Here is a 13259-nt window from a genome sequence, read left to right as displayed (position 1 = left end):
AGTAGCTGACCCTCGGGGCTGTGTGCTTAGCCCCCTGCTTTTCCTTGTTCACCCATAATTGTTTGGCCAAACACAGGTCTAACTCCATCTACAAATATGTTGGTGACACTACCATCATTGGCTGAATCACCAGTAATGACGAGACAGCCTCCAGTGATGAGGTCAGAAACATGCAGGGGTGGTGCCTTGACAAAACTCTTTCCCTCAACATCAGCAAAACCAAAGAGCTGATCATCAATTTTAGAAAGCAGGGTGGGGGCCACACCCAAATTCACATCAATGTGGTGGCTGTAGAGATGATTAGCAGCTTCAAATTCCTGGGTAATTTCATTACTAAAGATTTAACTTGGTCCCAGCATGTAACTGGAGCTACCACAAAAGGCACAACAGTGCCTTTATATCCTCAGACAGTTGAAAAAATTTGGTCTATCTTCAACTGTCCTTATCACATTTCAGGTCAGCCCAGTCCATCATTGTAGTACAGCTCCCCTCTATTGTGGACATTTTTACAACTTGCTGTCTCAGGAAGACTGGAAGTATCACTAAGGACAACAATCATACTGGTTTTATCACTTTTCTCCCCACTTCCCTCTGGTAAGCGTTACAGGAGCATAAAGGCACAAACGTCTAGATTCAGAGACAGCTTCTTCCCACAAAATGTCAGATTATCAAACTTTACCCCTACCACTGTCTCACACTGATGTTTTTTTTTTTTCTCACACTGGTTGTCTGACATTTTTTTAAGTTGTATGTTAATTAACTTGTTGTTGCTGCTGCCGTTCTTTGTTTATGTTTGGTGATTCCTCTTTTTATTGCAAATACGCACCTGTGCAAATGACAAATAAACAGAACTGAACTAGAAGGCTATGGTGCTTTAAAAAGGGGACTATTATTCCCATAAAGTGATACTTCTGGAATGCACTCAATAAAAATAATTACATTTCTTCTAGTTCAATAAGTTTACCTGTCTCAGTCATTTGTTTTTTGTCTCATTATTATTTTCTTTGTTATTATACGTTTATCATCATTTATCAGTTATAATAGAAGACATGAGTTCAAGGAGAAATTCATATATTAAGCCCAGTTTTCTTATAAAACTATAAGAGAATTCTATAACACATTTATCAGTGCTCCTGAAACCCCCTCTGGATCCTGCAGTGTGTGCTGGGCTCTAAAATAATATTCAGGAGTCAGTACTGCTGTGGGTTTGGACTCAATACAGTAGAAAAGAGAAAGACAGGCTGGAGCTCACATACAGTACCTGCTTTTTGTATCCTTATAGTTCTGAAAGACAACAATATGACAAATTAATAATTGTCAATAAGAAACTTGTATGAAGTGTGTTTGAAAAATATAAAAAGTAATAATTTTAATACAACATAGAACATTTATTTAAAATTCTACAACAACCGTACATAACATACCTTTAAAGGTGAGAAGTCATTCTGGAATGACATTTCGAGTAATTCTGTAAAATTCCTGAACACTACAGGAGATTTTCTAGCTATAAATACTAGATTCACTGCTTACTCACAGCAGAACTACTCATTATTACTGTAATCTAAAAAATGCAGTGTTACACTAAAGCAAAGTGCACACTACAGCTGTCAGTTCCCTACAACCCCCTGCAAGTTCATGCAAAGCTAGTTCCACGAGGTGGTGAAGTGATTAATTTATCAGTGTAAGAATTATTACTTTAATACATGCATGGATTTTGTTGATGGGATACTCTACGTAGAATGGGGCATCGACCATTCAAAGCATAAAACTGGCCAATAAACCACTAAGAGAAAGCTTTGTCTATCTGTTCCTGACGTCCGTGTTCCGATGCAGAGCCCGGAACAGTGTCTGGCTTTTAAGGTGGGCTGGAACTGGGAGCAGGTGCACAAAATCAACTAAAATGTGAAAGAGCCGAAGCACCCTTAAGGGGAAGGGATTAGAATCGTGACACCTTCTAGCCTGAGTCAGTTTTAATTAAAATACTCAACATTCTATAGTTTTTACATTTTCTTTCCCACTGTTACTACAGTAATATTGTAGCGTTTGCAGGTTCTTTTTCAGAACTAAAGAACAGTGGAGACGCGATTAATCAAGCACTGACTTTATTTAACAACCACACCAAAAACCAAACACAAGATCTACGCACACATGAGGAGACTGACGAACACGTACAAACATTTAGGGTGGTAATTACCTAACAACACACTATACTTTTACAGGACTACACAGGGCACTAGAATTACTAGGACATTATTTACACAGGTAGGGTCAGCCGCTGGTCATCGTGCTGACCCTCAGACTCTTCCCGGCTACCACTCCCAGCATGCCCAGCGGTACTACGAGCGCCTAGGGGCGCTTCCTCCTCACCACCAGGCGAGGGGGTTACACTGCCCCCACCTGAAGCGTCTGGCGTCTGGCGTCTCGCCGACGTCGAACACCCCCCTCAGGCTGTACTCGTATTCGGCCAACTGCTGCGGAACCCTGCGTGAGCGGCCGCTGCGCCGCGGTGACGGCTGGCGATCCACGGACGCCCCACTATCGGCCGGCTCCGGCCCCGGCTGCTCCTCTGGAGCCTCCCCACATGGCTCCTCCTCCCGGGCCCGATAGGGGGCCAGGCGGTCTCGTTGCAGGACCACCACTCTCCCCCGTGTTCGCAACCGGACACGGTAGCAGACCTCGCCCACCACCCCGAGTACCTCAGCGGGCCCCTCCCACGACGGCGCCAGCTTAGGGCTGAGGCCTTTGCGGCGGCGCGGGTTGTACACCCAAACCGAGTCCCCGGGCTGGAAGGCAGGCCCCCTGCAGCGCAGGTCGTAGTACCGCTTCTGCCGGACCCCCGCCTGTGTCAGGTGGGTCCGTGCAAAGCTGTGCACCCGCTGCATCCGCTGCCACAGGTCCCACTCGTAGTCCGGTCCAGCCTGCGGTGCCGACCCGTCTCCGGGCGGCGGGCTGAAGACCAGGTCCACCGGTGTTCGCATTTCCCGGCCCAGTATGAGCGAGGCCGGGGTGCACCCGGTGGATTCCTGGACCGCAGTCCTGTATGCCCAGAGCGCAAGAGGGAGGTGGCGGTCCCAGTCCCGTTGGTGCCGGGACACCAGGGTGGCCTGCTGGGTGGCGAGCGTCCGATTAAACCGGTCCAACAACCCGTCGCTCTGGGGATGCAGCGGTGTGGTCCGCGTCTTAGTAATCCCCAGGCGCTGGCACACTCTGGCGAAGACTGTGTAACTCCTCTGGCACCCCCAGCCTGGCAAACATCCCCTCCAGCAGTGCATCGGCCACCGTGGGGGCACTCTGGTCCGGGAGGGCGTAGGCCTCCGGCCACTTCGTAAAGTAATCCACGGCCACCAAGACGTAGCGGTTCCCTGCCTCGGTGCGTGGAAACGGGCCCAAAAAGTCCACTCCCACCCGCTCCATAGGAGCCCCCACCTGGTGTTGTTGGAGGGGGGCCCGGGAGCGCTCGGGGGGACCCTTCTGCGCCACGCACACCGCACACGTTCGGCAGTACCGCTCCACGTCCCGGTGGCAAAGACCCCAATAAAAATGGCCTCGGAGACGCTGCAGGGTTTTTTTACCGCCGAAGTGCCCCACACCCGGCTGGCCGTGCACCGCTCGGAGCACCGCCCCGCGGAGCGACCGAGGCACCACCAGCTGCCACCGTACCTCGCCACTGGAGGGTACCCGCCACCCCCGGCGCAGCACCCCGTCCTTTACCTCCAAGGCCTCCCACAGGGCGCAGAGGGCCTTGATGGACTTCGGGTGCGGGGCGAGCTCCTCTCGCGTAGGCCGCACTCCTGCTGCCCTCCAGCGGAGCACAGGCCCAACGTCAGGATCAGCTGCCTGACGCTGCGCCAGGTCTGGCAGGCCCACCCCCAGCGGCCCCTCCCGGGCCATGGCCGCGGCGCTCACTCCCGCCACGGTGCGGACAGCCTCCTCACGCTGCTCCCGCCGGGCGCAGTGATGGCAGTCCGCGGCCTCGCAGGGGCGCCGCGAGAGAGCGTCGGCATTGAGATGGCGAGACCCCGCACGGTGCACGACAGAGAAGTCGTACTCCTGCAGGATCTCTATCCATCGCGCCATCTGCCCCTCTGGCTCCTTAAAGTGAAGCAGCCAGGTGAGGGACGCATGGTCGGTCCTCAACCGGAACCGGGTCCCGAACAGGTACGGCCTGAAGTGGTGGACCGCCGCCATCACCGCCAGCAGCTCGCGACGGGTCACGCAGTAGTTCCGCTCAGGCCTAGTCAGAGCCCGACTATAGTAAGCCACTACGCGCTCCCCATCCGGCCCCTCCTGCGCCAACACCGCCCCCACCCCCGAGTCACTCGCGTCGGTGTCGAGAACATACGGCAACCGCGGGTCGGGGTAGGCCAGCACGGGGGCCCCCACCAGAGCTTCACGCAACCGGCCAAAGGCAGTCTCACAGCCCGAGTCCCAGTCAAAACGGCGGCCCTTGTCGGTGAGGCGGTGCAGCGGGGCAGCGATGCTGGCAAAGTCCCGGACGAACCTCCGATAGTACGAGGCCAACCCCAGAAAGCTGCGGAGCTCCGTGACGGTGCGTGGAGTCGGCCAGCCCCTCACTGCGGCGACCTTACCTGGGTCCGTAGCCACCCCTCGCGGTCCAACAACATGTCCCAGGAAGGTCACCTCCCGCCGCAGGAGCTCGCACTCATCTCTCGCCGCAAAGAGGTCTTCGTTCTGGGCGAGTAGCTCCTGGAGCCGCTGCCGCTGGTCCTGATCGAGGCCCTCGCAGCTCCGCTGGAAGAGGTCCTCAACGGCACGCCTCGCTTCCACGCAACGCTCGGCCCCCGCCGCCGCCTTGTCTGGCCCCCCGGCCGACTCAGGTGCAGGATCCGGCACACTCGCTCCCCGGCTCGCAGGCCTGGTCTGCCCCGGCGACTGACGCCGCCGCCGCCGCCGCCGCCGCTGCCTCTTGTTCCCCCGGCTCCGGCAAGCCCGCGTCCCTCGGCCTTCGCCGGACCTGCCCTCCACCAGGTGCAGTCGCTCCCCCTGCCACACCAACTCCTGCCGGTCCAAGTCCAACCTGGCCCCCACTCGCTGCAGTAGGTCCAGCCCCAGAATGCTTAGCCGCGGTCCTTAGCCGCAGGCTGGAGGCCTCCCATCCTGGGGGGTTGGTGCCCTCGGTGTCTTGGAGGACGCCCGGCCGGAGTAGGGTTACTGATGAACCGGTGTCGAGTAGGGCCAGGCAGGGTTGGTCCTCAATCCGGCAGTGGAGGTACAGGCCCCGGCTACAGCCGACTCGCCCCACGGTGTCGTGAGGGGCGCCGGTTTTTACAGCGCTCTCCGGAGCGGGGGTTGAGGTGTTCAAGGGCGGCCTTCCCCGCGCTGAGCCGCCCCGTTCCCGTTTCCCGACACCGATCGGGGAGAGCGAGGTTCGGGTGCCCGGCAGAACCGGGCTCGGTGTCCTCTCTTCCCGCAGCGGTTGCAAATCAGCGTGCGGGGCTGTTCCGCGGCGGTCGCTGCATGGGCTGGCTCCTCTTCCCCCTCGCTGGATTCCTCCGTCGCCGCCTCGGTCAGCAGGCAGGGCGCACTGCGTCTGCTGGCGCTTCCAGTCACCCCGAACACTGCCTCAGCCCGTGTAGCAAGGGCCAAGGCCTGCTCCAGCGATGTTGGCGCGGCCAGCTGCACGTGGCGCCACAGCTCCTCGGGTGAGAGGGCCTTGAGAAAGGCCTGGAGAGCCATCTCCCGCTGCACCTCCCGGGGGAAAGTTGGGTATCCTCGGCGGGCGAGGAACATGACATCCGCGGCGACCGGGCCCAGTCGCTCTCCTGGTCGGCACCGCCGCAGGGCCAGCCTCTCCCGCATCAAGTCCGGCGCCTCCTCTACACCGAAGCGCAGCTGGAGGGCTGCTGCCAGCGCCGTGTAGTCGCCTCTGTCCTCCTCCGGGACGTCCAGGAGCACCTGGCAGGCCGCTCCTTCCAGAGCCGCCGCCAGGTGGCCGGCCATCTCCGCCCGGCTCCAGCCATTCGTCCGGGCCGCGAGCTGGAACTGCGCCTCATAGGTCTCCCAAGGCGCTTCACCATCGTAGCGACCTGGTCGCACCCGCGCCGATGGGTGTGGGAATCGCTGATCGGCTCCGGCAGGGAGGGCATCCTCTCTCCGGGGCGGCCGCCCCAATTCTACTGGTGGGACCACTACTGGGTAGCCCTGGTAAGGGCTGTGGCCACCTGTCGCACCCAGGAGTTGCTCAGGCTCCCTATGTGCGCTGCCGATGGGTTCTGCGTCTTTCAGCGTCAGCCGACGCTTTACGGAATCGGGTAGTGTCTGCCACGAGTTGTTCATTCTGCCCGCTTCTGACACCAATGTAGCGTTTGCAGGTTCTTTTTCAGAACTAAAGAACAGTGGAGACGCGATTAACCAAGCACTGACTTTATTTAACAACCACACCAAAAACCAAACACAAGCTCTACACACACATGAGGAGACTGACGAACACGTCCACACAATTAGGGTGGTAATTACCTAACAACACACTATACTTTTACAGGACTACACAGGGCACTAGAATTACTAGGACATTATTTACACAGGTAGGGTCAGCCGCTGGTCATCGTGCTGACCCTCAGACTATTCCCGGCTACCACTCCCAGCATGCCCAGCGGTACTACGAGCGCCTAGGGGCGCTTCCTCCTCACCATCAGGCGAGGGCATTACAATATCATTATTGACACAATTATCTGGAATTGATCTACATTCGCCTCCTACTCTCTCATTATGATGTCTACTCACTATACTACATGGAGGTTATGGAAGCACAATGCGAGAATCTTTTGTCGTCTTGAGCTTGATTTCAGAACTTTCTCATAGTCTAGAAACTTCAGAGTGACCGTGACTATACTGTGTCCTACAAGTCTCGTGTCATAAATCAAGAAAGGAACAATTCTATTATTTACTTCTTTTACTTTCATTTATTGATAAATTACCCCAAACAAGTTAATTCAACAAACAACTTTTAATTTCTATTAAATGCCTCTGCACAGATCTTTATTGTAACTGTAAAAAAATGTATTATTCACACATTATGAGATTATGGTAACTATTTCAACTAATGTTAAGAAAGACTGGACATCACACGAAAATGACAATATTTTAGTTATACAAAATGTATAGTAGAAAATCATGAACAACACTCCAGTGTATAATTTCCTAAGTGAATCAGAAATACATTTTACCAGGCATTTTACAAAAAATCTACTTCACCATTCAGAGTATTAAAGCAAAACATAAGACACTATTACAATTAGATTACTGTATGTTTGTAATATTTCTTAATACTGAATCCCTTGTATTATTGTTAATGACACAGCATGGCTCACCTTGGCTCACCTTATACTGAAAAATCAATAAAATATTTAATAATGGGAGCATACTGGAAAGTGTATTGAATTGTGTATTGTATACGCTGATGCAAAAACTCCATATATTCAATCCCTTTCCTTACCAAAGACTGTATAGAAAGCTTCAGTCTATAGTAATAATTTATCTCAAGGTATCCATCCTTTCCTTTAATGAATCTCAGAGAGCAGTACATAAAGTAAAGTTCTAGTAAAATCTGTAAGTTTTACAGACTCTTTGATATTGGGTGGAGAGACAGTAGGTAAAGCTCAGCAGTCTCTAGATTTTATAGTTTTGGAGAGAATACAATCTTGAATAGAATATGTTAGGAAATCACAGCAAAAGCTGACTTGCTGTGGAATCAGAATTTTCCCTTTTGTCCCTTATAAAGTAAAACTAACTTCCAACATGATAGTGATTTTCTCTTCATTCTTCCACACGGGGCAGCACTGAATTTCAATTCAAACCTTAAACTACATTTATCATTGGAGTAGCATTTAAGCTACACAGGAGGTGATCCAAGTAGAATTCAAAAGTAGGACAGAAGAAATTTGAGGCCACAATGTTATTTTTACTGTCTTCCTGATTTAGAGCATTCTATGAAGTTATTTCAGGAGACAGAGGCATATACAATGTTCAGGATTAGCATATTGCTCATTACAAACAGAAAAATCCAAAAGAAGTTATATTATTGTCAAGGTTTCACAAAAGCCCGCACAATCCCTTACCAATTCCTACTCAAGCAGACACATTACCCAATTACCCAATCACTCACGTTGGCACCCAACTATATAAGGACTCAATCTACAATTCACCATGCTGCCTTACTTCTGATGTTCCGGTTTTTCAACCTACACCTGTCAAGACTAGTTTAAAGGATCTGCGATCTGGATAAATACAGCTACTTCTTCCTTATACCACAGCCCTTAGACCAGCCCCAGTTCCGCATAAGATTTCAGTTTTCAGTTACCTCGCTGTAACAAGTATATGAGTAAGAAGTACAAACTCCACTGGTTTCATTAATTATCCATCTATTTATATTCTGAATGCTTTATACAGTACTGGGTTCAAGGGTTCATTTTTTATGTGTATTCTTACTGTAATGTGTATAAACAACATCCAGAAATTGAGCACCTTTATTCAAACAGCAAACCTCACTAAACCCTAATCTGGATGGGTTTCTCACAATAGCTCTGCCCTGATCTTCACCCTTATCACACTTTATTATTATCCACTGTTATAGACACCTTCACTGGGCAGATTCGCAAAGAAATAGCATCAAGAGACCAGAAAAATGGAAACACTTTCTCTGTGTAGGTATGTTTAATAGTGCAGATAGCTGTCATGTACTTGGAGTCAAAGAATGAGACCTTCCCCCTGTCATAGTCCAGATGCACTCTGATTTTCTGGGGTTTCCTCTTCAGATTGAGTTGTGCCCATGGTGAGGTCAATGCTCTATAAACCCCATCCCACAGACCTATAGCCCAGATTCCTCTTTCAGGGCTCAAAGTGATTGATCCTTTTCTGTTAAGGGATTTTTTGGCCACACCCAAAGCCCAGTGAGTGTTCTGCCCCAACTCAATATCCCAGCAGTGTCTACCTGAGGTGAATCCCCCAGAGCCCAGCACACAAGTAGAGTAATCAAATCTCTCTGGGTTGTCAGGAAGCTGCCATCTCACAGTACACACTCTCATAGTGGTTAGATCCTTAGACAGTAAGAAGAGGGGGTGTCCAGTGTTTGGATCCAGTGTCACTGTAGCTAATAGGAAAAAAAAAAAGGAACTCAACACCGATTTGCTCAAAGACATCGTTTTGATGAATAAATATTTTAATTGTCCTGGAGGAAACCGGTGTTAACACAGGGAGAATATTTACACAGAAAGCACCACAGGAATTGAACCCAGAGCCACAATGTTGGGGAGTAGCAGTGCTAACCAGCGCACCAACGTGCCACCAATCTCTAGCAACTTTAGCAACTAAAGTAATGTAATGTTGATAGAAATGTATATATATATATCATCTCAACAATTGTTGTACTAACAGGTGTAGAATATGCATTGCTTGGAACAAGAAAGAAACAATTAGCCTTACTGTAACTACAATCAAAAGTATTATAATGAAAAGTGACAATATCGGTTTGTATTGTATTGTGCCTGTAAACTCATTTTAACAGACCTGTGGAGTTACTGACATTAATAGCAAACACCAGACAACATTAGGCTGATGAAATGTAAGTAAGATTTTGGATCAAAGCAAATTCTAGTCAGTGACATGTGATGACATAACTAATGAGCATACATACAGGTGGATGCTGCACACTGGTGGTGGTGGAAGGTTACCATTACCTGTAAAGCACTTTGAGTGGAGTGTCCAGAAAAGCGCTTTATAAGTGTAAGCAATTATTATTATTATACACACTGTCAGGAGAGGATCAATAGGACAAACTAGCCATGTAGTGACACCTGTTGAGCAAACCGGAGGAGATCAGTCACTTCACTCCAGAGCTCTTACACAAACAGTCATACTCCTACTGCTTTTATCTGATTGACTCCTCACTTCTCAAAGTTCCTCTTCCTGTATGGTGAAAAACTGTAAATCCCTCCCCTTGTGACAAACTGGCCATGTAGAGAAAACTGGAGTACACTTGTAAAGAAAACTGGAGTAGATCATTCACCTCTCTGCAGGGCTCTTACACAGTCACACTATTACTACTTTAATCTGATTGACTCTACAATTCACAATGTTAATCCTGTACTCTGAAAACCTGTAAATCCCCTTCCCCCATGTGATCCCTGCCCCCCAGTACTCACTGTACTGAACAATTCCCAGCATCTTCTCCCAGACTCTGTACTTCAGAGAGCCCAGGTGCTTGGCAACATCTATCAGTGCTCCTGAAACCCCCTCTGGATCCTGCAGTTTGTGTTGGGCTCTGCAATTATATTTAGGTGTCAGTGCTGTAGGTTTGAACTCAGTACAATGAAAAAAGAGGAATGACAAAAGGCTAGATTTCACATACCTGTGCCTTGTGTGCTTGTAGTTCTGAAATACAATAACATCAATTGTTACTAATTATTCTCTAAGAGAAATACGTTCTAAGAGAAATAGTTCTGTGGGACTAAAGAGGACACTGGATAACAATAGAGTTCTATCTTTCTGATAAGTGACCATAACATTACAGCCAAAGTTGGAAAAGAGATCAAATTGTAGACCTGTATGAATTTTTTTAAGATGGAATAGGTAATATTATATCATACATAATATTTAATTAATTTTCACAGCATTTAACATAACATATAATGCAGCAGAGTAATAAAATGCACATAACGTCACTTAAAAAATAAGAAATTAGACTCCTATGATAACTAACTCTATTATAAAAATCCTTCATATTTCATATTTAAAATCAATGAAGAGCTGTCTGCAATTTTCTACTTTACATTGGGGTTATCAGTGTAGTATGCCTTCAATAAAAATGATGCCTGATTTTTTTTTATTTAACTCCTGAATGGGTATTACTGTTTGGATGAGTACTTGCAAATCTGTGAAAATTCAGAAGAATTTCACAGCATTAGACAGCCAACTCAGATAAGACAATGTTAATCTGCACTGACATTATCTACAGTACCTGTAGGAATGAAATGTCTTCAGCTCCCATCTCTTTTTCTATGGCTCTGATTGTGTCTGAAAGGGATGAGATCTCTCTTGTAAGACTGTCAGTCTTCTTCTTCATCATTTGACTCTTCTGTTCCTCTTCCTCCTTCAGTGCAGCTATTCTGGCTGCCTCTTCATCTCGCAGAAACTGGTGAAGTTTATCAAACTCCTCAGTTATGAGTGTCTTTGTTAGCCGAGTCTGCGACTGGAATTAAAAGTGTTCATTACTGGTTTAATTCTGCTGACACTGTGTGAATCTTACAGTTACTTTTTCGCAAAATGGAGACTTTATTTGGAGGGATATTCTCTGTAGCAGGAAGGGTAATATTATAAATGTCAACAGTTCAAATTAATAAATATAACTAAAAGTGTAAACTTAATAAGAATTACTTATATTCCAGTACCCATAGGAGCACAGTGTACCATACTTGACAGTGAAATGTTTATGAATGATTTCAGAGACTGAAAGGGACTCTGACTGAATAATTTTTTTAGAGACTGATCCTCTCAGATGTATTCAAAGCTATTCATCTTTCTGTTAACTTCTGACAATTTTCTGAAAGTATTTTATATTCTTTATATTCTTTTAAACAAGATTACCTTAATGTGCTCTGTTGTTTGATCAAATGTCTGTTTAACTTTATTCAAAGCTTTCAGCTTCTTCTGCAGGGTCTTCAGTTCAACACTGAGGTTTTCCTGGAACAAGTCACAGGAGACGTTCACTCTTAGTAGATAAAAACTAAGGGACTTCATTGCAAACACACAGGAAAAAAATCTGTTAAAAATCAGATAAATTTCATTACTTCATGTCCTGCTTAATTTTAATTGAGGGAAATCTCTACAATGGCTTCCATTGAGGGAGAGAAGGAGTAAGGAAGACATTTCCATCAATTGTTATATTTTTGGAAAAACAAATAATGCATATTGCAAGTAGGGCAAAAGAAGGTCAAATGATATGGGCGCCTTTTACCTATGTTAACCCAGAAACCCCTAACTTTAAGGTCAGCAGCCATTTTGTTTTTGTTGAGATGGCAGTTTCAGCCATCTAAAAACTTTGGGTTACTTGGAACTATCCTAATAATAGGTTTATTCCATGCTGAAAAGAGAAGAAAGAAAACACCATGTTTCGGCTGTGGAGCCTTCTTCAGGTGTAAGTGGTGTAAGTGTACACTTGAAGAAGGCTGCACAGCCGAAACATTGTTTTCTTTCTTCTCTTTTCAGCGTGGAATAAACCTATTACTTGTTCCTTTGCAGCCTAGGCATGCAGACGGAGCTACCCACCTGAACTACTTACATATTTATACAAACAATCTGGGAAAGGAATGAGGAATATTCTTCATTTTATTTAATTACAAATTATATACATTACATTTTTAAATAAAACATTTAATCCAAATTTAATGTTCTAAAGTGAAATTTGTAATAAGTGAACAAATATTTTAAAGACAAACTTCTAAACTGATAGTAAATGAAATCCATTATGTCTCACCCGACAATCCACAACAGCCTCCTCCAAAGGACAGAACTCATGGTTTCTATGTTTTCTTGAAGTGTGGCAGATGAAGCAGACAGGATCTTTATCATCTAAACAGAAGAGTTTGAGTTTTTCATTATGCAGACTGCAGAGCATTTCAGATTCTCCTGGAGATTTCTGACTTCTCTCCTGCAAGAAGGCTTCACACAGTTTCTTGAGAGACAGGCTCACAGGCGGTTTGTCTTTAGAAATTGTTCTGCAATATGGACATTCCCAGGAGCTGTTTTGTTCCCATTGTTGCTCCAGACAGACTTTACAGAAGCTGTGGCTGCAAGAAAGTACAACAGGATCCCTGAAGATTTCATAGCACACTGGACAGGAGAGTTCATCTTCCAGAACTAAAGATCTGGCTGCCATTATTTCCCAGAGTTGCCCGTCCTGTTCACTGTAATGGCTTCAGGACAAAGTCTTAGGTTTGTTATCAGTTATACTTTGTGCTTATAAATAGTGCTGGTTAAATTCAGAGAATATCATTTCTTGTGAAATTCTTATGTTTGCCATTTAATGCTTACTGTATACAGTACATGTATGATTTATTTTTCATATTTTCAATTTTTTAAAAGTGGTGCATTTCATAGAGGACTAATCAATCTATCTACAGTTTTTAACCATTACTTCCAATTCCCGGTTGCAATCAGCAAGCAATCAGCGCAAAGTAGGGTACACCTCAGGCAGGATGCCAGTCCTTTGCAAGGCAGACAGACACAAGCACAAACACACACTT

The 13259-nt window shown here is 47.0% G+C and overlaps 1 protein-coding gene across 1 annotated transcript; it reads right to left on the bottom strand.

Moving 5' to 3' along the window:
- Positions 1-6895: 6895 nt before the first annotated feature.
- Positions 6896-12917, bottom strand: LOC148650205 (zinc-binding protein A33-like). The gene is made up of 6 exons (XM_088603772.1): positions 12491-12917; positions 11602-11697; positions 10976-11206; positions 10367-10389; positions 10161-10279; positions 6896-9109 (listed from the first exon to the last, which is right to left on the bottom strand). Exons 1-6 carry the CDS (start codon positions 12890-12892, stop codon positions 8565-8567), a joined length of 1416 nt encoding a protein of 471 aa, XP_088459898.1. The 5' UTR covers positions 12893-12917; the 3' UTR covers positions 6896-8564.
- Between the last annotated feature and the right edge of the window lie 342 nt (positions 12918-13259).

The sequence above is a fragment of the Lepisosteus platostomus genome, chromosome 13 (assembly GCF_059453375.1).
Source record: "Lepisosteus platostomus isolate fLepPlt1 chromosome 13, fLepPlt1.hap1, whole genome shotgun sequence".
Taxonomy (NCBI): Eukaryota; Metazoa; Chordata; class Actinopteri; order Semionotiformes; family Lepisosteidae; genus Lepisosteus; species Lepisosteus platostomus.
This window is presented reverse-complemented; position numbering and strand designations above follow the sequence as displayed.